The sequence below is a fragment of the Candidozyma auris genome, chromosome 2, assembly GCF_003013715.1.
Source record: "Candidozyma auris chromosome 2, complete sequence".
Taxonomy (NCBI): domain Eukaryota; kingdom Fungi; phylum Ascomycota; class Pichiomycetes; order Serinales; family Metschnikowiaceae; genus Candidozyma; species Candidozyma auris.
The window spans coordinates 977,136-1,001,813 of NC_072813.1; the positions used below are offsets into that span (position 1 = coordinate 977,136).

At 44.4% G+C, this 24,678-nt stretch overlaps 14 protein-coding genes across 14 annotated transcripts; 8 read left to right on the top strand and 6 right to left on the bottom strand. All coding sequences in view use genetic code 12, as the record gives it.

The window, feature by feature from the left end:
- Positions 1-470: 470 nt before the first annotated feature.
- ICL1 (isocitrate lyase 1) lies at positions 471-2,129 on the top strand (the record flags this gene model as incomplete). The annotated part of the gene is made up of 1 exon (XM_029035437.2): positions 471-2,129. One exon carries the CDS (start codon positions 471-473, stop codon positions 2,127-2,129), a length of 1,659 nt encoding a protein of 552 aa, XP_028890679.2.
- Positions 2,130-2,306: 177 nt separating this feature from the next.
- Positions 2,307-3,500, top strand: CJI96_0001909 (uncharacterized protein; the record flags this gene model as incomplete). Its single annotated transcript, XM_029035438.2, has 1 exon — positions 2,307-3,500. One exon carries the CDS (start codon positions 2,307-2,309, stop codon positions 3,498-3,500), a length of 1,194 nt encoding a protein of 397 aa, XP_028890680.2.
- A 297-nt stretch (positions 3,501-3,797) lies between these two features.
- PHO85 (cyclin-dependent serine/threonine-protein kinase PHO85) lies at positions 3,798-4,811 on the bottom strand (the record flags this gene model as incomplete). Its single annotated transcript, XM_029035439.2, has 2 exons — positions 3,798-4,740; positions 4,792-4,811. The coding sequence occupies 2 exons, from the start codon at positions 4,809-4,811 to the stop codon at positions 3,798-3,800; spliced, it is 963 nt and encodes a 320-aa protein (XP_028890681.1).
- Positions 4,812-5,360: 549 nt separating this feature from the next.
- CJI96_0001911 (tRNA (uracil) methyltransferase) lies at positions 5,361-7,022 on the bottom strand (the record flags this gene model as incomplete). Its single annotated transcript, XM_029035440.2, has 1 exon — positions 5,361-7,022. The coding sequence occupies one exon, from the start codon at positions 7,020-7,022 to the stop codon at positions 5,361-5,363; it is 1,662 nt and encodes a 553-aa protein (XP_028890682.1).
- A 126-nt stretch (positions 7,023-7,148) lies between these two features.
- On the bottom strand, positions 7,149-8,723 carry CJI96_0001912 (ubiquitin-protein ligase RMD5; the record flags this gene model as incomplete). The annotated part of the gene is made up of 1 exon (XM_029035441.2): positions 7,149-8,723. The coding sequence occupies one exon, from the start codon at positions 8,721-8,723 to the stop codon at positions 7,149-7,151; it is 1,575 nt and encodes a 524-aa protein (XP_028890683.2).
- Positions 8,724-9,264: 541 nt separating this feature from the next.
- Positions 9,265-9,570, bottom strand: ELC1 (elongin C; the record flags this gene model as incomplete). The annotated part of the gene is made up of 1 exon (XM_029035442.2): positions 9,265-9,570. One exon carries the CDS (start codon positions 9,568-9,570, stop codon positions 9,265-9,267), a length of 306 nt encoding a protein of 101 aa, XP_028890684.1.
- A 952-nt stretch (positions 9,571-10,522) lies between these two features.
- Positions 10,523-13,312, top strand: VPS16 (tethering complex subunit VPS16; the record flags this gene model as incomplete). Its single annotated transcript, XM_029035443.2, has 1 exon — positions 10,523-13,312. The coding sequence occupies one exon, from the start codon at positions 10,523-10,525 to the stop codon at positions 13,310-13,312; it is 2,790 nt and encodes a 929-aa protein (XP_028890685.2).
- A 22-nt stretch (positions 13,313-13,334) lies between these two features.
- Positions 13,335-14,654, bottom strand: CHL4 (Chl4p; the record flags this gene model as incomplete). The annotated part of the gene is made up of 1 exon (XM_029035444.2): positions 13,335-14,654. The coding sequence occupies one exon, from the start codon at positions 14,652-14,654 to the stop codon at positions 13,335-13,337; it is 1,320 nt and encodes a 439-aa protein (XP_028890686.2).
- A 709-nt stretch (positions 14,655-15,363) lies between these two features.
- Positions 15,364-17,523, top strand: NOP4 (mRNA-binding ribosome biosynthesis protein NOP4; the record flags this gene model as incomplete). The annotated part of the gene is made up of 1 exon (XM_029035445.2): positions 15,364-17,523. The coding sequence occupies one exon, from the start codon at positions 15,364-15,366 to the stop codon at positions 17,521-17,523; it is 2,160 nt and encodes a 719-aa protein (XP_028890687.2).
- Positions 17,524-17,739: 216 nt separating this feature from the next.
- Positions 17,740-18,684, bottom strand: SIT4 (type 2A-related serine/threonine-protein phosphatase SIT4; the record flags this gene model as incomplete). Its single annotated transcript, XM_029035446.1, has 1 exon — positions 17,740-18,684. The coding sequence occupies one exon, from the start codon at positions 18,682-18,684 to the stop codon at positions 17,740-17,742; it is 945 nt and encodes a 314-aa protein (XP_028890688.1).
- Positions 18,685-18,987: 303 nt separating this feature from the next.
- On the top strand, positions 18,988-19,557 carry CJI96_0001918 (mitochondrial 37S ribosomal protein bS18m; the record flags this gene model as incomplete). The annotated part of the gene is made up of 1 exon (XM_029035447.1): positions 18,988-19,557. One exon carries the CDS (start codon positions 18,988-18,990, stop codon positions 19,555-19,557), a length of 570 nt encoding a protein of 189 aa, XP_028890689.1.
- An 835-nt stretch (positions 19,558-20,392) lies between these two features.
- CJI96_0001919 (uncharacterized protein) lies at positions 20,393-20,635 on the top strand (the record flags this gene model as incomplete). Its single annotated transcript, XM_029035448.1, has 1 exon — positions 20,393-20,635. One exon carries the CDS (start codon positions 20,393-20,395, stop codon positions 20,633-20,635), a length of 243 nt encoding a protein of 80 aa, XP_028890690.1.
- A 1,361-nt stretch (positions 20,636-21,996) lies between these two features.
- Positions 21,997-23,082, top strand: PEX4 (E2 ubiquitin-protein ligase peroxin 4; the record flags this gene model as incomplete). The annotated part of the gene is made up of 1 exon (XM_029035449.2): positions 21,997-23,082. One exon carries the CDS (start codon positions 21,997-21,999, stop codon positions 23,080-23,082), a length of 1,086 nt encoding a protein of 361 aa, XP_028890691.2.
- A 547-nt stretch (positions 23,083-23,629) lies between these two features.
- Positions 23,630-24,505, top strand: CJI96_0001921 (microtubule-binding protein BIM1; the record flags this gene model as incomplete). The annotated part of the gene is made up of 1 exon (XM_029035450.1): positions 23,630-24,505. One exon carries the CDS (start codon positions 23,630-23,632, stop codon positions 24,503-24,505), a length of 876 nt encoding a protein of 291 aa, XP_028890692.1.
- Between the last annotated feature and the right edge of the window lie 173 nt (positions 24,506-24,678).

Genomic DNA, 24,678 nt, shown 5'->3' on the forward strand with positions numbered 1-24,678 from the left:
GCAGTGTCGGATAAACGGAACCCTCGGGGCCGGCGGTCGGCCATCCACCTCTATGATTCACCCAGCGTAGCCTCGCACTGTCAACTGGTGGGTAGCCGGACCATGTGCACACTCTGGAGCCCGGGCGTTTCAGAATGTGAAAAGTGAATTCCTGAGGAGAGTCGCTTCCATCAACAAGGCCTCGTCTGAGTCAAAAGTGAGATACACCACTGATGCCTACCTGGGTGACTCGGGCAAGCCACTAGGTTTGACTTCCCACCCTCCTTGCTCATTATAGTATCCAGGGGGGGCCTTCTCGGTTTTGTCCGCACATCCGAGGCCCTAAGTAACGCGCGGTTGAGCCAGAGTCTTTCACTGCAGGGCGAACGGAGACGCCGAAAAAGTCTGGGGTAACCCTCCTGGTGATATATATAGGGCGTAGTTTCCTGCCATACCTTCACCTTCTCTTTTTTTTCACCATAGATTTTATCATGCCTTACACTAAAATCGACGTCAACGAAGAAGAAAAATTCTACCAGGACCAAGTGGCCGAGCTCAAGCAGTGGTGGTCGCAGCCTCGTTGGAGAAAGACCAAGCGTATTTATTCTGCTGAGGAGATTGCCGCCAAGAGAGGCTCCTTGAAGATCGAGTACCCATCTTCCCAGCAGGCTAAGAAGATGTTCAAGCTCTTGGAGGAGCACGACAAGAACAAAACCGCCTCCTTCACTTTCGGCGCTTTGGACCCTATCTATGTCTCTCAGATGGCCAAATACGTGGACTCTATCTACGTTTCCGGCTGGCAATGTTCTTCCACTGCCTCCACCTCCAACGAGCCTTCTCCTGACTTGGCTGACTACCCATACGACACTGTGCCAAACAAGGTGGAGCACTTGTTCTTTGCCCAGCTTTTCCATGACAGAAAGCAGAGAAACGAGCGTTTGGGCATGACCAAGGAGCAGAGAGCGAAGACCCCTTACATCGACTTCTTGAGACCCATCATTGCTGATGGTGACACTGGTCACGGTGGTTTGACTGCCATCATCAAGTTGACCAAGTTGTTTATTGAGCGTGGTGCTGCCGGTATCCACATTGAGGACCAGGCCCCTGGTACCAAGAAGTGTGGTCACATGGGTGGTAAAGTGTTGGTGCCTGTTCAGGAACACATCAACAGATTGGTTGCCATCAGAGCCTCTGCCGATATTTGCGGCTCGGACCTCTTGGCTGTGGCCAGAACTGACTCGGAGGCTGCCACTTTGATCACCTCCACCATCGACCACAGAGACCACTACTTCATTGCTGGTGCCACCAACCCAGACTCCCCAGACTTGAGTTCTTTGATGGCTGAGGCTGAGGCTTCTGGTGTCTACGGTGACAAGTTGGCCCAAATTGAGGTTGACTGGAACAAGAATGCCGGCGTCAAGTTGTTCTCGGAGGCTGTCATCGACGAGATCAAGGCATCCAACATTTCCGACAAGGAGGGTGCCATCAAGAAATTCACCGCCAAAGTGAACCCATTGTCTGAGACTTCTCACAAGGAGGCCAGAAAGCTTGCCAAGGAGATCTTGGGTAAGGACATTTACTTCAACTGGGACGCTTCCAGAACCAAGGAAGGTTACTACAGATACATTGGTGGTACCCAGTGTGCTGTCATGAGAGGAAGAGCTTTCGCTCCATACGCCGACTTGATCTGGATGGAGTCCGCTTTGCCAGACTACGAGCAGGCTAAGGAGTTTGCCGAGGGTGTCAAGGCCAAATGGCCAGACCAGTGGTTGGCTTACAACTTGTCGCCATCCTTCAACTGGAACGCTGCCATGAACGCCTCTGACCAGGAGACCTACATCAAGAGATTGGGCAAATTGGGTTACGTGTGGCAGTTCATCACTTTGGCCGGTTTGCACACCACCGCCTTGGCTGTGGACTCTTTCTCCAAGAACTACGCCGAGATTGGCATGAAGGCTTACGGCCAGCAGGTGCAGAAGCCCGAGATCGAGGGCGGTGTCGAGGTGGTGAAGCACCAGAAATGGTCTGGTGCTGAATACATTGACTCCCTCTTGAGAATGGTGAGTGGAGGTGTCACTTCTACTGCGGCCATGGGTGCTGGTGTCACTGAGGAGCAGTTCAAGGAGAACAAGACCAACGGTAAGATCTAAGCAAAAGAAAAAGAAAGATTCTGCCGATTAAATATTTTTATTATAAAGTAACGTGGCTAAACAGACAAGCATTATCACCGTAATATATGTGCAAGCATTTCGCAGCCAGTTCGCGGGTGTAGTATGATGCCTACTAAGGCGCTCATCTCACATCACTTCCTTTGACCCTTTATCTATATGGGCTTTATAGCGCCAGGAATAAGCTATGTACGACCGAGCAATGGAAGGAAGTCCGTACATGTTGTTAAATTCAAGCTGCGACAGGTCGCTGTACCTATAGACCGCAGTAAAGTGCGTAGAGCTAGAAGGCTCAAGCTCCCACTCGAACACTCGGATTCTGTGCTTGAGCGACTACCTCATGATATTTTGTGGGAGATCTTCTTGCTTGCTGGCATCGATAACAATCTACCGTTGGCCTCAAAGTACTTCATGCGGGTCCTTAGTGCTCCAAGCTTAGGTGACATTGCGACTGAATCCCTGAATAGGTGGCTCTTCATCCAGGTGCTTGACCGGTGTCTTCTACAAGACTTGAATGTTCATGTAGATGAAGACTGGGTGGAGAAGTATCATGCTGCTGCCAGTGGGATAGAGGCTCCTTCTGAACTAGTCAAGAAGCTTATCAGTGTACAGAGTGAGATTCCCACTTCGATATACCAGAATAGATTTGCCATAGACGTAGACGCCTTCAGTCGTGGTTTCATGAACGATTCTGCACTACACATCATCTTGGAGAGGTACCCGGCAGTCGGTGTCATGAGTCTGGAGCAGATCACCAATCAGATTGAGAATCGTCAAAAGTTCATTGAATGGAATTACAGGATATTGATGGAGGCAATTAAAAAAGCTCAACAAGCTGATGAAGGTGCAAGTGAGTATTCTGTAATCGATGATGTCAAGAACTTGAAAGAGTTGAAGGCAAATACTGTCTATTTGGAGCTAGCTCCTCGTGCGGAGATCCCTAACTATTTGTACCTGAGTTTGAATCATTCCAAGGCGGTCATGATCAAGAACTTAATACGAAACTGTGGATGCATTTTAACGAATGAAGTTGCGTTCACTGCAACGTGTTTCAAAAAGCTTCCTCGTGAGTGCTTCAGCGAATATGTCGCCTTTGAGCCTCAGCAAGTTACCTACACCTTTGCAGATTTCGAGTTGCTCATCGAGTGCATTGTTACATCTGAAAGGGAGGAGCTGTCGAAGCATCATATTGAACAACACCTTCAATTGTTATACGAGCGTGCTGAAAATGCACTCTCCAAATATATTATCGAAGACCATAACAGACTTCGTGACTTAGCCTGGCTCACTCTGCGAGTGCAGAGAGGAAGATTGCAGCATTTGTTGTCGGAAAAATCACTAGAAACGCTTTGAGCTTTCAAGCTATTATATGATTAGATAATTCACCTATTAATAGAAAACTAATAGTCACAAACGTATTCTAAATAAACGACTTACGTTCTAGATAAACTACTCACCAGGCGAGTATCCTTCTGATTCAAACAGAACGGTCCTTTTTATTATGTACGACAGCTTGAATTAAGCGGAATACTCAGGTGCTTAATGAGGTCTACATGTTACGATCGCACCCGACAAGAAGCTCTTTGTTCATGCTCTAGGGCAGTATTCTAACAGTGTGCCCGCACTGAAAGTAGATAATAGACTGGCAATCTATTGCTGTGGTTGTGGCTGGTGCTGGTGGTGCTGGTAGGGATCAGCCAATGGTTGCATCGTGGGGTTCGGCAATGGGTTTCCAAGTTCGTGAAACCAAGGGTGCTGTAACGCCTGTCTGGCAGTTATGCGAGCCTCAGGACGCATCTGTAGTAAAGAGGTCAATAGATTCAAGCCCATTGGGTCCAAATTGGGCACAATCAAGCGCAAATCTTGAGGAACGTAGATTTGCCAATTGTTCTTAAAGTTGGGATATTGGGACACACCAGGCCAGGTTCTCTCATTTGGTGTACCCATGAGTCTAAATATCTTGTTGAGCTGATCATCGTTGGCGGTACCAGGAAATAAAGGTTTACCCGTGCACATTTCAGCGAATATGCAACCGGCAGACCAAATGTCGATGGAAGTGGTGTAAGCGCGAGAGCCCAACAAGACATCGGGAGCTCTGTACCACAAGGTTACAACCTCATTGGAAAACGTGTTGAATGGAATACCGAAGGCACGCGCCAAGCCGAAATCACCAATTTTCAACTCGCCCTTCTGGTTGATCAAAAGATTTTGCGGCTTCAAGTCACGATGCAAAACAGAGTTATCGTGGCAAAACATAATACCCTTGAGTAACTGAAACATAAACAGCTTAACAATTTTCAAGTCTAGTGCGCCGTTGTTGCCGTGGGTCTCCATGTACTTTTTCAAGTCCTTGTCCATGTACTCGAAGACAAGAGTCAACTTGTTCTCGGTGTGGATCACATCGTACAAGGTAACAATGTTCTCGTACTCCAATTCCTTCATGAGAGAGATCTCTCGTATGGCCGTCGACGGTGTGCCCTCTTCGGAATCCAAGCTGATCTCCTTAAGAGCCACGAGTGCGCCGGTCGCTCTATTTCTGCCCTTGTAAACTGTGGCATAAGTACCCTCTCCAAGTTTCTCGAGCTGCTGAAATCTGCATGTTAGCGATACGAGGCGAAGCGTAACCTATTCAAAAATTACATACTGGGACGAGGACCCTGTCATATCTGGTGGATGTTAAAGAGGCGCGTTGGTTTCGAAAAGTGAAATAATCGAAGTGGTATTCAATATGTGCAGGAAAATTGACCTTCTTAAAGAGTAAAATTATTCGTGACAGTCGTTCATTAGAGATATTGGCAAAATTGCTTTTTGTGAGGCTAGATTGGGGACACTAGTACTAAGTTACCATCTTTAGCTTAGAGGATCATTGCATTGTGAAAGTTAAACTCATCAGCAAAATCCTCAAATACAGATAATGGCTTGAATTGGCAAGAACATAGATTTGATTCTTGAATTATTGCCTTGTTGTGCTAAGTTGTGCTAGAAATATCACATTTCGAATTCTTCAGAATAAATCTCTGATTCTTGATTTTTTAGTGGCCAAATAAATATTCATGAAATCAAAAACTCCTTTGAATGTGCGAAAAAACACACATTTTGCAGCCATGTCACAAATATGACACCTTTATGGAATGTGTTGATACAGCGCTTTTCAAGATATAATCACTCATTCATGCATTCACAAGAGATGCGTTACTATACGTACTATGTAGCTCAGTGATTTTTAGGGCTTTTTTTCATTAATGCCATTGAGTTCTCTACCCAGCCTTCGGCACCACCTTCAGTGGCTAGAATATCAATAACTCTCATGTCAGTGATGTCAGAGGGCTCATCTTCGAATGATTTTCTTTTGTTGATGCATATAATAGCAGCATTACGTGTGCTAGGTATTCTCAATATCTCTTTTTCAACATTCCACCCCATTCTCAAGGCTAAATCCTCAACATGGTCCACCAACGCACCATATGTGGACACATTTTGTGGGGCTAGTTTGGCTTTAGTGACGGGATCGTATTGCACTCTGGGATTGTATCTGATCTTTGCACCGCTAAGAGCATGAGAGCAGCAGGGTATCACCACAAATGGCAAATTGAACAATGGCATCCAGCATGTCAACTCATCCGAATGATTTCCGATGAGAAATGTATTTGGTGGGAACTCTTCCATCGTACACACTTTTGATGACTCGAGAAGATTAGCAGAAGAATAGTATTTTATGAGCGGAATCAGCTTGGGATGAGCAGAATCAGCTTCAGGGACCTGAAATAGACGACCATTGTTTGTGATGTGTGGTGCCATTTTTGCCACGGCAGGATGTGGCTTTAGTAGAACGCTAGGGATGATGATTTTTTCGGAGAGGCATTTTTGAACATTTTGGGGGTATGTCTTCCAAGATTTTCGTGCTCTAGCATCGATACCTTCACCTTTGTATCCTTCCAGAATCAAGATATGAACAAGAAGCCCATTCCCGCACCCGAGGTCACGAAACTCAAAGTCACCGTCTGGATACCTTTCGTTCCAGAGCTCGATAAGAAATGCTGCTACAGCCAAATCTTCGAAGACATGTTTCTTTGGATCAGTACTCTCGCACCAATTAGCCACAAGCTCACTCAGGTACTTCTTCTTCAATGCGATATAACGATTTTGAAATGCCACACGAGGAACAACAAGATCATGTTTCACTCGTTTTTCGTACCCTAGCTTAGCTCCAAGTGAATGTTTAGCCGATGTCTGTAGTAGTCTTAATGCAATTCTGAAGGGTCTCTCTGTGGGATCCATGTCTCTCAAGCGCATGCTTTTAAAAGGCACATAGTGAATCAGAAGACTTCCTTCATGGTACAAGATGCCAACGGCTACAACAGGAGGTAGGTAGAAAGGTACTTCTTCAATGCTCTCGATGTGAGGAATATACACCACCAATACTGTTTGTGACTGCTTACCTCGAAGAACTAAGCACGTTTGGTTAATAATGTGATCTTTATAGGGGTTCCTAGGTATCATGCGACGAATGACGTTGTAATGATTATGGAGCTCAACTTTCAGTCCGTCAAAAGGGACTGATCGAAGCTTGACATCATTTAGGTCTCTTGCAAGTAGCTCCTGTGAGCCATTCTCGTCCGCTGGAAGAGTAGGAAGCTTCAAGTGAAATGTTTTCGTACAAAGAAGCTTTCCTCGGTCGTCATAATTGCTTTGTTCGAGAATATCAGCTCTCATAATGACGGTCGAGTTGATATTGGGCTCTCTTATTAGGTTACTCATAGCAGTGTCGAAGTGTGGAGCCTCAAAATCAACAGGAACCTCATATATGGGAACCCAAGAGTCACCCAAAATCGACCGTTTTGACAAAATCGGCGATGGCTCTTCTTTGGGAGTCATTGGTCGAGGGAAAATTGATGGAGCTAAAGCATGGCTGCAACTATATTTTTCGCGATGCTCTACTGAGGCGACATACGCAAGCTACGATGCGGTCACAGGGAATTTCGTGATATGTTTCGTGACTAATTACAAGTCTATGAAATAGGCGTCGCTAACATCCAGTAGCTTATGCTTTTTGTAGCAGTAGTGGCATTTGAATACCTCCGATCCTCCCCGTGAGAGGTGCTTGACACTGTCCTTGAGCGCCAAGTGCCTACAGTGGTTAAATACAACCACTGGATTACTCATCGGTACCAACTTCTGTGTAGGTGACACGAGCGTAAACTTCTTCTTGGGGTCCAAAGTATCTTCCTCGGAAATTTTGGCGACAGTTGTGAGTGGTACTAGCTGCTCCTTAGAAACAGGACAAATGAAAATAGGATGGTAGTTGAACAAAAATCTGTTTGTATCGGGCAACTGGAACGGTAGATCCTGCTTAAATGACTGAGTAATGGTGATGTCCTCCTTAGCATCTCCATTGGCAACGCCAGCGCGGGAATTACGATTGAGCCTTCTTTGAAGGTTGTTGTACTTGTAAAAGTTGGGGATATTGATGAAACCAGCTAATATGCTCTGAAACAAGGACAGCTCACTAGATAGTTGCATCGTCGAGCAGAATTCAGAGACAAATCCATTCGCGAGATTCTCAAAAAGCAGGTGATTGTGCTGAAGCTGGTCAAAGCCAAGGAGAACTTCCTTTACAAACTTGAAATTCCGATGCAGATAAACCTCTCGACTGGCACTGTCGATGAATTCTTGAGCGACCAGATCAAAAAAGTCTCGCTCAGCATGCTCGTCATAAAAACCACCTTTACGATATTCGGGAGGCGTATGGACAAGCAATGCACTTATACGTCCCATCAAATTGGCAAAGTCTTTAAAAAATCGGGTTAAATGCTTTTTGGCAAATAACAAGCCAGCATATGAGGGGTTGATAAGGTCTGGACTGTCAGCCTTCACTAGACCTGTGAGAATCAATGCAAACTGAAGTATATGGAACCTGAACGAGATATCGTCGTTCTCAAGGGGTTCACCGATGCGGTATCTTTCCTCGTACCACTCGAGTACACTCGAAAGGTCATGGCGCTCTCTTACATCCTCCACCATGACTCTCAATTTTCGGAATTTCTTGATCTTATCCTGATCAATTTCAGACTCACCAATTTCAGCTAGTAGCATTTCTACCGCGTTACCCTGTCCAATCTTGAGAAGATGTAATATGATTGCCTTCATTAGATGTTGTCTATTGTCCAGCCTTAGCACAGCATCGAGGTCATTTTGGGACATCTCTTCCCTTTCTTTCTTAGTCACTTCCTTTACCGGAAATGAATTCAAAAGGAGGGGGAAAGGATAAGCGTTATCCAAGTCCACTTTGTACTTGTGGCTGTTGACTATATTCTTGTAAAACTTATTAATTTGTGAATTATAGCTTTTCAAATGGCCAATTGAATTCTTGTACCATGAACTCGTCAGATTATCAAGCTTGGTTGTAAATATTGAACTTGTCTCCGCATCCTCAGTCTCCTTCTCAAGCGTGGACTCCAAATCTCGGAGCAGATCTAACATGGACTCTGCCTCCAGGACAAGAGAACCAAGACTTGAGCTGCCAGCAGCATCCATGAGCTCTACTTCACTGTTGAGGTTGTCTAGAAGTTGAGTCATAAGAAGGTCCGTTGTAGTTCGGTGAAGGTGTCTAATAGCACTTAAGATCAACCCCGGCCGTTAAGCAGCCTGAGCTCACAGGTGCAGGAAGTGGTCAGGTAAGGCCACCAGTATTACATTGAGTTTAAGGGTTGCGGGATGAGAGTTATGATTTGCGATATGGGTTCTTGCTAGAAACTGCTTATTGTGTGTCAGGACCAGTAATACTCTTGGATTGTGGTCCCTCTAAATGAATATACTTGAGACACTCCTGCCACACTTGCGTGCAGCAACGTGTCGTAAGGAAGTCCCATGCTGACAATTGCCGACGAATTGATCTAGATATTTCTCGTGCAAATAATAGGAAGCCTCATACTCTGGCTGCTTAACCGTTTACCAATGCCTGAATCTCCCCTTATTGCGTAAGTAGCGTCAGGTGATGTAGGTCCACTTTACTTAGACATGACACTTCAAGATTGACACCAATCCATTTCTTTGTTCTTCCAAAAGCAAAATGCCAAAAAATTTTCAAAACTAGCTATTTGATTGCTTGTTCCCTTACTCATATATCCAAGTAGTCTGCCTTAACAAGTAGCTCGAGGGCCAAGTGGGTGGGGATCTTGAATTCGGGGATTTCACCCGTGTCTTCCTGATCTTTGTACTTGTAGTGGTAATGCAAGTAGTTCACAACCACATCTAGGATCTCGCCGTCCATGTCCAAATTGATCTTGCCAGTTTGCCCTTCCTCGAACTCCTCCATGTTTCGAAGCACTGAAGATATCAGCGCCACGTCTTTCATCAACACAAACTTGTGATTATCAGCAGACACTAGCGTTATATAGCTTGTCGAGTCATTTGCTTCCGCCATGATGAAATTGAGGTCTATTAAGAAGTGTTGATTGTTTCGATGGTCTTCAATCTGAAGCGCGCTGAGCAATGACTTTACCCATTTACGCGGGTTTAGTCCGTCCACTAAAAGTAGTGATCTAAGGTTCTGTCAAAAAGTTTCTGCGGCGTCGGCTAGCGAAACGACAAGTACCAACTTGAAGCTTTTGAGCCGCAAAAATGTTTTGACGATTGCTTGGCCCTAGATATGGCGGTGGTTAGCACTCACCTACTTGAGGGCCCATCGTAAGCCGTCAAAGGGTTCAAATGTTCTAATTGTTCAGAACTACGTATGATCAACTTACCTTCAGAAGCCAATACAAGTCAATTGTAATCAAATGACGTGATCTGCTCATTGCCTGACGAACATCTGTTGTGAAGTTGGATGTACCTTTGACAGCCTCTGTAAAACCTCTTGAGTTGTCTACCCACTTCGTTGAAGCACTTTACTGCTGTAATCCAAAGATCCAAGTCAACCAAAATAAGAAGTAGCAAATCCAACTTACTCCTTCTCCGGTCAATCTTGGGAGCAGACAATCTTGCTAATCAAAGATTCAAAGTTTTGTTCTCTTAGGTAGTCTAGGAGAACTCTAGAGTTCGTCTGTTCAGCGCAGGATAACAAAACTAAAAGAAGTCTTCATTGCTGTGTCGTGGCCTACGTTTCTTTCTTCAGAAATGATGGCTAGAATGATATAGTCTGTAAGGAGCTTCATGAACAGCTGCAACTCTGATGGCCAGATGTGAATCTAAAAGAATGCTGGTAAAAGGTTTATTCAACACTAGAAACAGTCTTGTTCATGTCTCTCGCTGTTGGGATGAGGGAGCTACGTCTGGCAGATTCATATAATTTCGCGTGGTGATACCTGCGATCATAGTACATAAACTACTCAGGCTGCACTCTTATCGATCAAATCTCACAACAACTGCCAAACCATATGTTGTCGAGCCCAAGCCTCTCGTGGCAGAAGCTTCATGATGTCTATTACAGTATACGAACATGTTATGACCCGTTGAACTGGCCAATTGAAAATCTCCATGCAAACTACCGTGTGGCGGTATCGACCCACACAACGCTAATAGCACTAGCAGCTCGATCTGCTCAGTACCCCAATGTGATTGACGTTTACTCATTAAGCGGTAACAAGATATGGTCCGTCATCTTCAATTCCACCCCACAAGAACACATAATTGATTTTGCCTTCCGAGACGAGGACCTTGTGGTTGTTCTCAGTAGCGGCAAGTATAGATTATACACAGACTTCGAGGGCACTTTCAATGAGTATAGCTATACGGATAATCTTTCTAAGTTGAATAATCAGCATGACCAGAAGGGCCAGAAATATGTGATCACTAATCTCGAGAACAACGAGACAGAGGAGATATTTGACGCTCTAGAGGCCCAAGTGTGGGGTCAATTACTTGTCCTTCGGCACAGAAATAGGATTATATTTTCAGAATTGACCACGTTCCAGAACTATGACCTTTTATTGGACCACATGGACTTGGCAGAAGTCAATGGCATCACTTTTCTCTCCACAAAAGACCTGAAAACAGATTTTTTGTTGAGTTATGCCAAGACAATATACACCGTGAAGCTTGACTTCCTCGCTTCCACCTCGGAGTTCATTGACCAAAAGCTCACCGATGGACCTTTCACGAAGGTCTCCGCGTCTCCCAGCGGATCACTAATATCGATATTCAATGAGAAAAGCTCCAAAATTTACGTTGTCAGAAAACTCTTTGACAAAGTCTTGCTCGAGTTTGATACATCCAACGAATCTAGTGCACCCTTCATGATCGAATGGGCCGGTAACGACGCAATAATTTTGTCCTTGCGGGACGAAATAAAACTCATAGGACCCAACCAGATATCCATCTCATTTTTCTACGATATAGTGGATCAAGAAGAGTTCGACCTAAATCGACTTCCGAAGGAGACTCCAGACTCAAACATCTCATTCACAATTCCAATAATTAAGACCGAGCCGGATGGATTGAGAATAATTACCTCCAAGAAGGTGGAATTTCTTTCTCGTGTCCCACAATCGTCTATAAACATCCATCTGGTGGGCTCGTCACATCCATCCTTGATTCTCCTTGATTGTGTTAGCAAATTGAGAGATCATTCTTCCAAAGCGGACACAAATATCTCATTCTTGAAAAGCGAGAATACGCTCAGAGAGGCAATGTCTGGCTGTTTGGATGCCGTTTTACACGAGTTTGATGTCCAATGGCAAAAGGCGATTTTGAAGGCAGTGTCCTTTGGAAAGATTTATGATAATGATTACTATAATGCGGATGAGTACCTAAAGGTGGTAAATATTGTGAAGGTATTGAATCAACTTCGATATCCAGAGTTTGGTCTTTTCCTTACGCATCGAGTCGTGGAGCACATTGGTTGGGAAACGGTCATCAAGATGCTCTTGAGAAGACAGGCACATTTCTTGGCCTTGAAAGTCATCTCGTTGCTTCGCTTGAGTGACCTCACTGACCTAGTGTACTCGCATTGGTGCTGTTGCAAAATAAAGAAGGAACGATCCATGTCCGACTATGAACTCTTCAGGATTATTGCCAAAAAACTAATTTCATATGAAAAACAAAAGCCAGGTAATACCAAAAGGAACCATATATCAGTACTAGAGATATCCAATGTCGCTTATCAGGAGGGCAGACTCGATTTATGCAAACTACTTATCACACTTGAGCCAACCATGTTAGCAAAATTGAAAGAGTATTTGATGATTGAAGAGATTGAGCTAGCACTTGTGAAAACTTTTCAGGCAGGTGACCTTGATTTGTGTCGCCTTCTTTTATTGCATTTTCAGGATAGCCTTCCCAAATTGCAGCTTTTCAAGTTATTGAACCAAAATGAGCAAAGCGGTTTGCTTCGAGACACTTCTGCTAGACAACTTCTAAACGACGAAGATATCAAGATTATACTTCAAGATAATCTATTTATCGGTGGAGATCTCATTGGAAACTTTTGGGTTCAAAATATGGCAAAACATAATGCTAGCATGTTGGACTCGTACTATAAGCATGAGAGTAAGTCTTTGGAGAGAAGCATTGCTAAAGTAAAGAAATTTTTGACGCAGGAAAAAGATGTCGAAAATATCAACTATGAAGAAGTGTACCAGGTACACAAACAAAAACTTCATACACTTCTTAGCCACCAGAAATACTCGACAATTGTGCAGAAAGAGCTAGGGGTTCTCGAACTTAAAAAAAAATTGTCTGAAATGTATCAAACATCTTTTTTTGGAGAGAAATCGCTTACTGATGTGCTCGTCAAGCTTATTAAAATGCATCAAATAAAGATTGCAAACAAGGTGATAAAGGAGCACAAGGTTCCCCAGGAAAAGCTTTGGTATTTGGTACTCGAACTCTACTGCAGAATGAATGAGTTTGAGCGTCTTCATAAGTTCATCACTGGAAGTAACAGTGGCCTGAAGCTAAAGTCACCCATCGGTATGGCTGTCATCGCCGAAACCTGTATAACATATGGTGCTCCAAAAGCATATGTGCTGGTCTACATCAATGCAATCACCGATGCACCATATGGAAAAATTGTTGAACTTTATTTGCAAATTGGCGAATTCAGTGAGGCTGCTGAGGTAGCCTTCAACAACAAAGACAGTGCAAGCTTGCAAGCGATATTAAAAAGAGCTCGTGGGTTGGATAATTCAACTATTGATGAAATCAAGAGCTACATATCGCGCCTCTGAATCCGTATTCTTATACCCAAATTTAGTTATCGTAAAATCTACCGTTTCTAACCTTTCCTGACTTCATACCTTCCTCACCTGTAAGCCACCCAGGAACAGTTCTGGGGTCGATCACAGCACTATCTTCCCGATAAGCCATAGATGCTAGTTCGTGCAACCCACCAAACACGTCGTTCCCAATGAATTTGACCTTGATCTGTGACAACTCGTCATCATCCTCTGCTACCTTTTCCTGTAATTCATATTCAACAAATCGAACAGGGGCAACAGATGAGAAGTCAGCAGCTTGAGAATCACCATTTTCAAGCTTTAACTTTTTTAGTGGTCTAAAATCATCGAATAATCTCTCTGATTTCACTTTTCCATCCGCCGCTCCCTTGTACCGTATGTTGGCGAGCTTCATAATACGATCTTTATGAGACACAGCTCGTTCTTCCTTCGATCTGTCGTTCAATTGTTTTGAGATGCTAGCTAGCGGCGAGCAGTCAACCGTGTTATCTGCATAAGGTGTCCAGGCACCCAAGCTACTCGAGAAACGGGAGCAGCCTTTTAAGATATGTATCGATTCAAGCGAACGCACAGCTTTCTGATTTTCAGGTGTTACCAAACGATGTTGATTGCGACGATTATGCGATAGACAGTTTTCAACAACATTGAGAATGATTTGAGAGACGAGATCGGTGCCAGGCGAGTGAATGAGATGCGGTGAGTTTAAAGGAAATGCTAAAAAGTAAGCCTTGTGTGAGGTGATATGCGGTTGATCTGCTCTTGGACGGCCCCTGCCGCGTTTGAGATGTGGGATGAGATCAAAAACTTGCACTCTGACTAAAATGAGAGGCATGTTAGGATGCTTGCAGACGTAAATATAGGACATGAAAACCTTACTCAATTCAGCAGCCAACGAGTTCAAAAATATAGACGGATCCAAGTTTAGAGGCACATCACTATTTTCGACATCTTTGACTGTTGACAGGTTCCATAAGAAGGCACTAGGGCTGTCCACTATTAGCTGACAGTCGATCTGAGCCAATTGTAGCAAATTCAATCCGTGATTCCAGTACTCATACAAGATCTTATCCACGATCTTTGACTTCTTCCACTTCTTCTCGTTTTCTTTCATTTCTCGAGCATCTTGCCGTGCCATCCGATTCAATTCAGTCTGGCTACTCAAGGCATTCTCCTTATCTAATTGCGGTTGAGTATTCTTGAGGCGAGGCCATAGCAGAATTAGCGCAATGAGACTTTGCTTTTGTAGACGCCCAAGCACAGAATTGAGAATGTCTTTAGACAAGAGTGGAATATAAGTGTTCGGTAGAACGTTTCTGTGCTTTCCTTTCGTCATGACCAGAGACTTGAGTGCCGTGAACTAATCCATGTTTATGTTTATGTTACAAGTTTGCACCAGTGCACCAGTAGTAAGGAAGAAACAAGTAGTCAAATATACAAAGAAGGAGACTTAAGTGTATTTCAGCTGGGTAACTGGAACATAGTGAGTCTATCAAAAAGGGGAGACTTGACTGTGTGGAGGTTGAATACCTTATAACTGTGTTTATTATGCTGACAAGCAAGAAATATTAGTTGGCAAGGATATGCTACTACATTCTGCGGTGATTTTTTTTACAGTAATGGTTTAATGTTTACGGCAGGCAAAGTTTGATGTAACACATCAAAGTTTTAATGAAGAAACTGAGAATTATATTCTTCAAGTTTTTACTGGATAATCTTTTAGTCTTGGCGATTAAGTGTCTGATCCGTATCGCTGAGCTTCTGGAGCGCAGCAGCGTTTTTCGCAGCCAACTGGTGCTTTTACATATGTAAGGATATGCCTACTTTTTAGAGTACATGAGATGTCATTTTCCCTCGTCTCAAGGAATCCAATTAGGTAGTTTTCAGAAAATACAAGCGGTATCTCAAGAATTTGCCTTTGAAAGCCCACTAAGTTGTGTAAAACTCAAGAGTGCCTATGAGCCTTACATAGAGGGTGCAGTCGGGATGGATTTTTTCGAGATGCTCATCTCAGTTGGACTTTTGAGCGAGTTTCCTTTACAATCATGACTGAACCGTTGGAGGATACCACGGTCAGAAGCGAAGAGAATGATGACCATTTGGACAAGAAAACGCTTTTTGTGAGAGCAATTCCAAAAGAAGCCACTTCTGAAGACGTTTCCGAGTACTTCTCGCAATTTGTGCCTGTAAAGCACGCGGTAGTGGTCACAGATGATGAGAAACAATCAAGAGGATTTGGATTTGTCTCTTTCACGATGGAGGATGATACCTTGACTGCATTAGTCGAATCTAAGAAAGTGAAATTTCGTGATAGATTCCTCAGGGTGGATATTGCTAAGAGAAGAGACAGAAAGGGTAAAGAAGGCGCTGAGCCTCGGCAGAAAGAGGACCATGCACTTCTAGTGGAAAAAAGGAAGGCTCGTTTAATTATAAGGAATTTGCCTTGGTCATGCAAGAGCGCAGAAACGCTCAAGAAACTATTCCTGAAGTATGGTGCTGTGCACGATGCATACATTCCTATGAAGAAGGGCGGATTGATGAAAGGGTTTGCCTTCGTAGTGATGAAGAAAAAAGCTGCCGCTGAAAGAGCGGTCAAGGAATCTGTTGGATTAAAAATCGACGGGAGGGAGGTTGCTGTCGACTTGGCCCTTGAGAAGTCCAAGTGGGAGCAAGTTCGTGAAGCCGAGGAGGATATGAAGAGTACGGGTAGAGAAAGAGAAAGTGGAAACGAGATAATCAAGGAAGAGGACGACACAGAAATAAAAGAAGAGGAAAATTCTGAGGTCGATTCGGAATCCGGCGATGACGATGAAGAATTTGACGAACTCAATGGTGACAAAGTCAAGGAAGAGGACGAGGACATGGTTGAGGATGAAGAAGAAGAGGAGGAGGATGAAGATAAAGAAAAGCAAAACAAGCAAGAAGCTTTCTCAATCTTTGTCAGAAACATCCCTTACGACGCCGACAAGGATTCTTTAAAGACTCATTTCAGTCAGTTTGGTCCCGTTAAGTACGCTTTACCTGTCATTGACAAGGTTACTGGCCTCGCAAAAGGATCTGCTTTTGTTGCTTTCAAAACGGAGGAGGGGTACACCTCCTGTCTTCTGAACGCTCCATCAGTTTCCACAACCTCCATGTTGATTTCAGATGACGTTCTGCCGAAATACGTTTACCAGGGTCGTATTCTTTCAATTGTCTCCACAGTTGATAGAAGCTCAGCAAGTAAGCTCGCAGAGAGAAACCTGCTTAAACGTAAAGAGTTGTACGGAAAAGAGGTCGGCGATAAGGATCGCAGAAACTTGTTTTTGCTTAATGAAGGTCGTATCACACAACACTCGAAGTTGGCTGAAATTATATCCAAAACAGACATGGAGGTGAGAGAGAAGTCATACAAGTTGCGTGTGCAGCAGCTCAATAAGAACCCCACGTTGCACTTATCTCTCACAAGATTAGCAATCAGGAATCTTCCGAGAGCCATGACTTCCAAGGCCTTGAAGGCTTTGGGTCGTAAAGCTGTTGTCCAGTTTGCGACCGAGGTTAAGGACGGTAAGAGACAGCCATTGTCAAAGGAGGAAATCAGCCGTTCCACCAAAGCCAAACACGAATTTGAAGAAGACATCAAGGCAACAGAGGATGCCGAGAAGAAGAAGAAAAAGGGCAAACACTCCGGTGTTGTTAAGCAGGCCAAGGTCATCATGGAAATCAAGGGTACTGGCGAAGCTGGAAGAAGTAGAGGATATGGTTTCTTGGAATTTAGAGATCATAAGTCTGCATTAATGGGTCTTCGTTGGTTGAATGCTCACGAAGTCACGAACGAAGAAATTATGGCCGGCTTAGACGAAGAGGAACAGAAGATTGCAAGCCTTGAGGGAGTTACCAAAAGACGCCTTATAGTCGAGTTCGCCATTGAAAACGCTCAAGTTGTGAAGAGAAGAAAGGATAAGGTATTTATTGCCAGAAATAACAAGAGGAAGAGAGAAGAGGGTGAAGAAGAGGACGTCGAGCAGAATGAAGAGGGTCCCTCCTCTAAGAAGCAAAAGAAGGGCAAGAAAGGCAAGAAAGGTAACATGAAGAAGGGACCAAAGAGTACCAAATCAGATGAGACGAAGGAAGATGAGAAGAAGTCCAACAACAAATCAGGACTTCCAGAGGATGTTAAGCAAATTATCGGCAAGAAAAGAAAACTAAGGAAGGGGAAGAAGTAAAATAATCCTCACATGTACATTCGCATCAAATCTTAATTGCATCGTTAAAATAAAATACCGAGCTAAAAAGCGGGAGCTATTGTTCGTAATCATTAAAAACATAGAGCCAAATATTTCTAGAATGGATAAGGACGCTGCGAGAAGGAATATGACCTCTGATGGGCTCCATGTAGTCTATTATGCACAGCAGACCTTCAAGACAGAGACATAACGGCATCATAAGAAGTAATCAATTCTCTGTTGCTTCGAGGGGTTGTTTTTAGCTGCCAAATCGCCATCCTGAACAGCGCTGAAAATCTTGAAATTGGGTTCCAAATCACTGCCAACCTGCATTACACTAGCAACATTACCACACCTGTAGCAGTAGTTTGGAGCAGACCACACTGTCACCACATCCTTCTCCTTGAAATGATACCGGAAACCCTCCATTACTAACTGATGCGCTCTTGCTATCAAGTCCAAATTGTTAATGTGATTGAACTCACGGCTAACCTTTGACCCAAAGAGCCACCCAGCGCCTCGAGGCGACACGGCCCACTTGTCGATATTGTCCGGGTCGGACCATACCAAATCACAGAAGCCGCCCTCGTGAGGAACTTCTTGAGCCCTGCTCAACACACGGATTTGATCCAACATGCGAATCTCGGGAGACAAGCCGCCGTGGACACAAAGAATTTTCCCGTCAATGATGGCTGCCAACGTCAAAAAATCGAACACCTGACAGCAGTACTTCCACACTGTGGTGGAACCGTATTTCGTTAAGCACTCGTCGTAGAAGCCGTACACCTGGGTAATCTGTCTCGACTCGTGGTTACCACGAACCAAAGTGATCCGGTTGGGGAACTTCACTTTCAAAACCATAAGTAGCGTGAATGTCTCCAATGAAAAGTATCCTCTGTCGACGTAGTCCCCCAAAAATATATAGTTCGTGTCGTTATCTTCTGTGGGTATGCCACCGGATATTTTAAAAAGTTCTAGCAAGTCGTGGAATTGGCCATGAATGTCTCCACAAACGGTCACCGGCAGCAGAACCGGCTGAATGTTGGACTCTTCCATTAGAAGCTCTTTCACGAGCTCACAAAGCTGTTTCATGTCATTTTCAGAAAGGGATATGCAATTCTTTATTTGCTCCAACCACTGGTCGGGCCCTCTTTCAACCATGGTGAGGAATGTAGTGGGATATAAAAAAAAAAACCGGTTTTCTCAAAGGTTGCTCGAAGAGCGAGTAAAATAATGTTAGTCAAGCTGTGGCCTTGAAGTTATGTTCAACAAGGGACGCTGGGCTATAACGGCAAAATTGTGTAGATTCGATGTGGGCCAGTCGAGGACACAAGGTACAGGTCAAATATAATGAGAACGCTACAAATATTTGAAGCTCTCTAGTGTGCGAAAAATTTGACTTTGAAGCACGACCTGAGCTCAAGTCAGAAGCTACCCAAAAACCCACGTCTGAATAGAGATAACATGATGTCACTTCGACTGGCTCTTTCGAGGAGGGCTTTTTCAGGATGTGCCTCGTTGCTCAACAAGAGCAAAGTGTTGCCTTCGTCGCCCGAAATGAAGTCTCAGGAGGCATGGTCTGAGTCCAACGGAGACGACTCCTTCATCACCAAGACTGTAGTGGGGATGGCCAGAAACATTCAAGAAACAAGCAAGCCACCAGTGAACGTGCACAAATTTTACAACAGCAAATTTGAATTTGGACAAACGTACGACCCGTTCGACTACAGTACTACGAAGATGGCCATGAACAACAAGGCAAAGTTGAAGAAAAGACCCAGCCTCTTGAATTACGACAATGGTGCCCACGATCCGTTTGTGAAAGCAGGGCTCAATCCGCTCGATTTGTATATGATGCCCGAAGTCTTGTCTAGGTTTGTGTCTTCTACAGGGCAGATTCTCCCAAGAGACAGGACCAGGTGCAACGCCGTGAACCAAAAGAAACTCAGCATTGCCATCAAGAGAGCCCGTGTAAGTGGTCTCTTGTCCACTGTGCACAAGCACAACCGCTTCACTCCCCACCGTGTTCTTTAGCTCATGTATATAGAAATGACAAGACGAGAAGTGATAATGTAGCCTATGAAAATGAAGCGACTAGGAGTATTTGCAGACTTTTTCGGGAATAAATTAATGATACAGAGTAGATTCAATAAGTACAAGTTCCTGATCAGCTTGGGAATGATGAGAAGGGCAAGCGAACAATCGACTGAAGCATTACACCACAACGTGATATATTCAACACAAAGAAAACAAATTCCGCTCATCAGATAATGGAGAAGTGGAAAAAGAAAAAAGAAAAATTCAAGAAAGATGCATTCCCTGAGAATATTCCAATTTCGTGATTCTCATACGGTCGTAGTCACCAGGCCACGGAGATGGAAGTCAGTAGTCTGTCATTTGCAGCCATTCACAGAATCACCATTTTACTTGGAGAAAAGGCTAAAGCACAATAGGCCAACTAAGTTCATCACGTCGAGTGCGCGAGATAAATCTCTTCGGAACCTTACTTCTGTGACCATCTATGACCTCCAGATAACACCACAGTTTAAGTTTTACCACTTTCCAGGTAGCCTAGAGTAGCCTAGTGCGACCTCGGGAAACGTTGAAAGGCATATGGTAAGACTACTTTGCAGGCCATACTCCATGACCACTTGCGCAACTTAGTTTGATTTTCTAGACTTGAATTCCTCTCTCGCCTTATCACAAAAATCAGGCGACTTTAAGCATATCCGGGGTACTGGAGCACGGGAGTGTGGAAGCGGGCAGTCGTGAGTGCCTGCACACGCTCTAGTCACCAATAAAAACCTCTGGTGCGAAGGACACTCATTTCACTAGCAATACTATTCACCACATTACATTAAGTACAACAATGTTGAGACAATTGGCCACCAGAAACGCTACCAAGTCCGTCAGAGCTTTCTCTATCTCTAGAAGAGCCATGGTGGAGGGCCCAAGCAGAACCGACTCGTTCAAGGACAGGGAGAACGCCCAGGAGGGTGCCTACATTAAGAAGCACGAGGCTGAACAATTGAAGAAGTTGAAGGAGAGATTGGAAGAGCAGAAGAAGGTTGTCGACAAGCTCGAGAAGGACCTCAAGAACTTCAAGAACTAAGGATATTTGCTCGATGCTAATGAATTTATGTAGTGAACATCTGTGTTTACGGTAAATCAAGTCATGGAATGTCAAAGGCAATCAATTGCCATGTGTAGGGACAATAAAGGCATTGAGACAGATCAATTGCTCAGCCGGATTATGTAGAGACAGATACCAATGACGCCAAATAAGAGGTTTAGCTTTGAAGCTAAAATGCGACCGTCATTGTTGAGAAGTGTACTCCATGTGAGGCATGTCAGTCAGAATTCAGATCGTTGATTTGCCGAAATGAATCATTGGATCTTTAAACGTAAGCGTGAAGCTTCATTGACGGTAGTTCCGTCTTTTCATGAATGGGTAAACTCTCAGGAAGCTGTAGACATCAAAATACCTAGTACGCGAGCAGAAGGTGATATCCACTATGGGCCTGCCAGAAACGCTCCTGTGCTATGACCATAGTAAGGCAGCCAAGACATAGTGAGTTTCTGCACTTCCCTTTTGAATACCTTCGACCTCCTTGTCGTGATAACTTGTTCGAGAGAGAATTATCTAGATCAGGAAGACTCCCTGTGAACAGTAATTAATATTCGGGGCAAGGCAAGCGTATCGCCAATGCTCAGGGAAATCTATGGTGATATAGGTTGACCAATTCCAACTCTTGTCCTTCTGCTGACTCCATATTGCCCTCTAGGGTCTTGAAACCATCCGCAAATGGCTGCGAAAAACCAGCAAGGTGCTTCCCTCTAGCTTCTTCAATACAGCCACGGAATCGTTACCGCAAAATCACTTAAGCCATCAAATAAAACACCTCGAGCAACCTATAATAAGGGTATCGTGCTGACTATTTGATAAGGTCCATCACTCAATCAACGGCCGTCGGCTTTGTCACCTCATGTCAAAAACCCACCGTGACCTTCAACTCGTAATTCACGAGTTCACTTCAAAGGTTTTGTGCTCAAATGACGTGGAAACGGCGATTTGTCCGGGTCAAAGCCACCATTCCACTTCCAACTTTTTTTTTGATCTCGAGGTTGGCCAGCTGGATTACTCGCAAATTCGCAATCTGCCAGGAATACGAGAACAATGAAATGGGCTGATATTTCATGATAATCTCACTTCAATTCCGGGTTACCTAAGAATTCCAGAAATGCAAATGTTCTCCTTTATTTTCCAAAAATATCAAATATTATTCATATAAAAGAAATTCGGCCCATGGTGTAGACCTCTTGCGGCACATTTCTTTTTCTTGCTGCCTCTGCTGACGTCAACCTGCGCAGAGTCATAGTGAGTATATCTCACATGTATTACTTTTATAAACGTAGTACTGCTGCAACGTTCAACACTAAAATCTCGAATCACTAAATCGTACCTCCAATACCATGTCCCAGAAGCGTCTTTTAAAGGAGCTCAAGCAGCTAAATAAGCACCACCCGTCGTTGACAAATGCTCAAATCATGAGCATAGAGCCTTTAACCGACGACTCTCTTTACGAGTGGAGTGCAATTATCGCCAAACCGACGAAAGCTGATAGCCCTTACTATTACAACGGGCAGTGGACGCTTGACATCACTGTGAGCGATCAATATCCAAATAAGCCGCCAAAAGTGTATTTTTCAAGAAAGACACCCATCTGTCACCCGAACATCAACATCGAAACAGGGGAGATTTGCCTCGACATTTTAAAAGACGAGAGTTGGCTGCCGGCGTGGAACTTGGAGCACGTTGTGGTGGCGATCTTGATGCTTATAGACGACCCGGAGCCCGACTCGCCGCTCAATATTGACCTGGCCAACTTGTTCCGTTCAGACAAGGCTGCGTTTGAGTCTGTGGTGCAATACCACCTCTGGAAATTCGGCACTTTTTTTGAAGGCGCCAAGGAGCCCTCGGGAGTGAAGCTGCATGCCATTCTCGCGTACGATGTGAGCTCTGAAGAAGAAGATGAGCCAGACCTGGAGGCGGAGAATCCCGACGGAGCTTCGAAGAGGGGAGACTTCTCAAAAGATGGCAGCTACGGCGACAAGAGTATATCTGAAAGCTATCAGAATCTCAGCCTACACGGGGGCCTGAGTGGTAACGGATCGCAAGAGGCGATTGAATCCGTGCCTGTGACTTTTAGCGAGGAGGAGAAGAGAGAAAGCGTGAAGCAGATCCATGAGGTCGGAGAGCAAGTGACACAAGAATTTATCAAGAAAGCTAACGAAGTGGGAGCTAATTCACCTCCTTCGGGTGAAGCATTTATGATGGACATGCAGAGCGTTCACCAGCAAGTGGCACACAACGTGCAGCGACAGGTGGACGAGGTGTGTCATAAAACTGCGAGTTCTCCCCAGCCCCGAATCATCACAACCCTCAGCAAGTACCCGCAGGAAGATGTGGAGAAAGTTAAAGCGAGGTTTCTCCACCATGTCGACCAGCAGGTCAACGAGATCAGAAGACTCCACGAGTACAGACAGGCTGTTGCTTGATAGTGCAGAGAGCTTAACCTCATCTGTTCTACTGCCAAAGCCCACAAAGGAGCTGTCACGAAGGTCGTTTAGTAGTCTCAGAAGGAAACTCCTGACCAAGCTGCGCAGCATGTTAAGCCTAGAAACGGATAAACAAAAAAAAGAGGGATCAATATGGAAAAGCAAGAGAAAAATGTGAAGTCTCACAACAAATATTTATACAATTTAAAGATAGAGCTTAATAGTTCACCCAATTATTATCGTCATGACGTTAGCATCTGTTATCATTAGCTGTACACACCATGATTTCGCAGCCATAACGCTGTACGGAGCACCACCAGGGATTTGCCATCTCTCCAAAACGTGTCACCCAAAACTATAGTATATCAGCTTTATAGTGTCAAGATAAATCGAAACAATGTCTCAAAGATTTGCTAAATCTTGATTCCTAGTGTACTTATACACCAGTTGTACCGATCCGCGTGTCCTACAGGTTGTAACGTCTTTATTTACGTTTTGCTGAAAGTCCAGAACAGCTACTCCATTTTCACCCAAAAGAGTTACAGAGATGGTCGTTGGCGAAAGCAGAACAGAACTTCTCAACTGGCTCAATGCCACGCTCGATCTCAATTATACCAAGGTCGAACAGTGTGGTACCGGCGCTGCCTACTGCCAATTGATGGACAACATCTACGGAGGAGTTCCCTTGGGAAAAGTCAAGTTTGACCCCAAATTGAGTGAGTACGAGGCCAGAAGCAACATGAAGGTGCTTCAGGCGGCGTTCAACAAGCACAAAATCCTGAAACAAATCGAGGTCGAGCGCCTCATCAAGTGTAGGCTTCAGGATAATTTGGAGCTTCTTCAGTGGTTCAAGAGACATTGGAATGAACACAAGGACGTCAATGTGGCGTACGACGCTGTGGCAAGAAGACGACTGGGAGGAGCCAGAACACCGCTGGGGCCCAACTCAAGAAGAAATACCATCACCACAACGTCGAATCCTTCGAGTGCAAGCTCAGCTACAAAAGCAAGCAGGGTGAGCTCTGGAAGCTACAACGTTGTTGGCACTGCTGGAGAGGGTTCGTCGCTTACCGTGCCCAAGAGGCGAGTTTCGAGTCAGGGAAGCGCCAGAGGAGGTATTGGCGAAGATGGACGTTTGGCAGATCTTAGAGCCGAGTTAGAGCAAGCAAGAGCAGAAATTAGTGAAAACAGAGTGAGTTTGGAGACGCTAGAGACAGAGAGAAACTTCTACTTCAACAAGCTTCGGGAAATTGAAATCTTGACCGAGAATGTGGTGAATGCGTTTGAGAAGGAGGACGCAGCTTCTAAAGAGATTCAGAAGATGCCCCTTCCGCAGTTGGTGAAACAGATTCAGGAAATACTTTGGCATAAAGACACAGGTTTCGAAACTAACGCTGATGACATGGACGCTGAATTCTTTTAGGTTCAAAGTGAGAGATACGTTGAGGAGTCAAAATTCGGCAAAAAAAAAAAACGATCTCTAAAAACTTGATTCTTATAGCAGAGCGAAATTTTGCCAAGAAGCCAAAGTTATGGGGTAGTTCACTATGTTCATCTGTGATTCGGTGTTGTTGGAAAGTGGAACCAGGCGGGTGG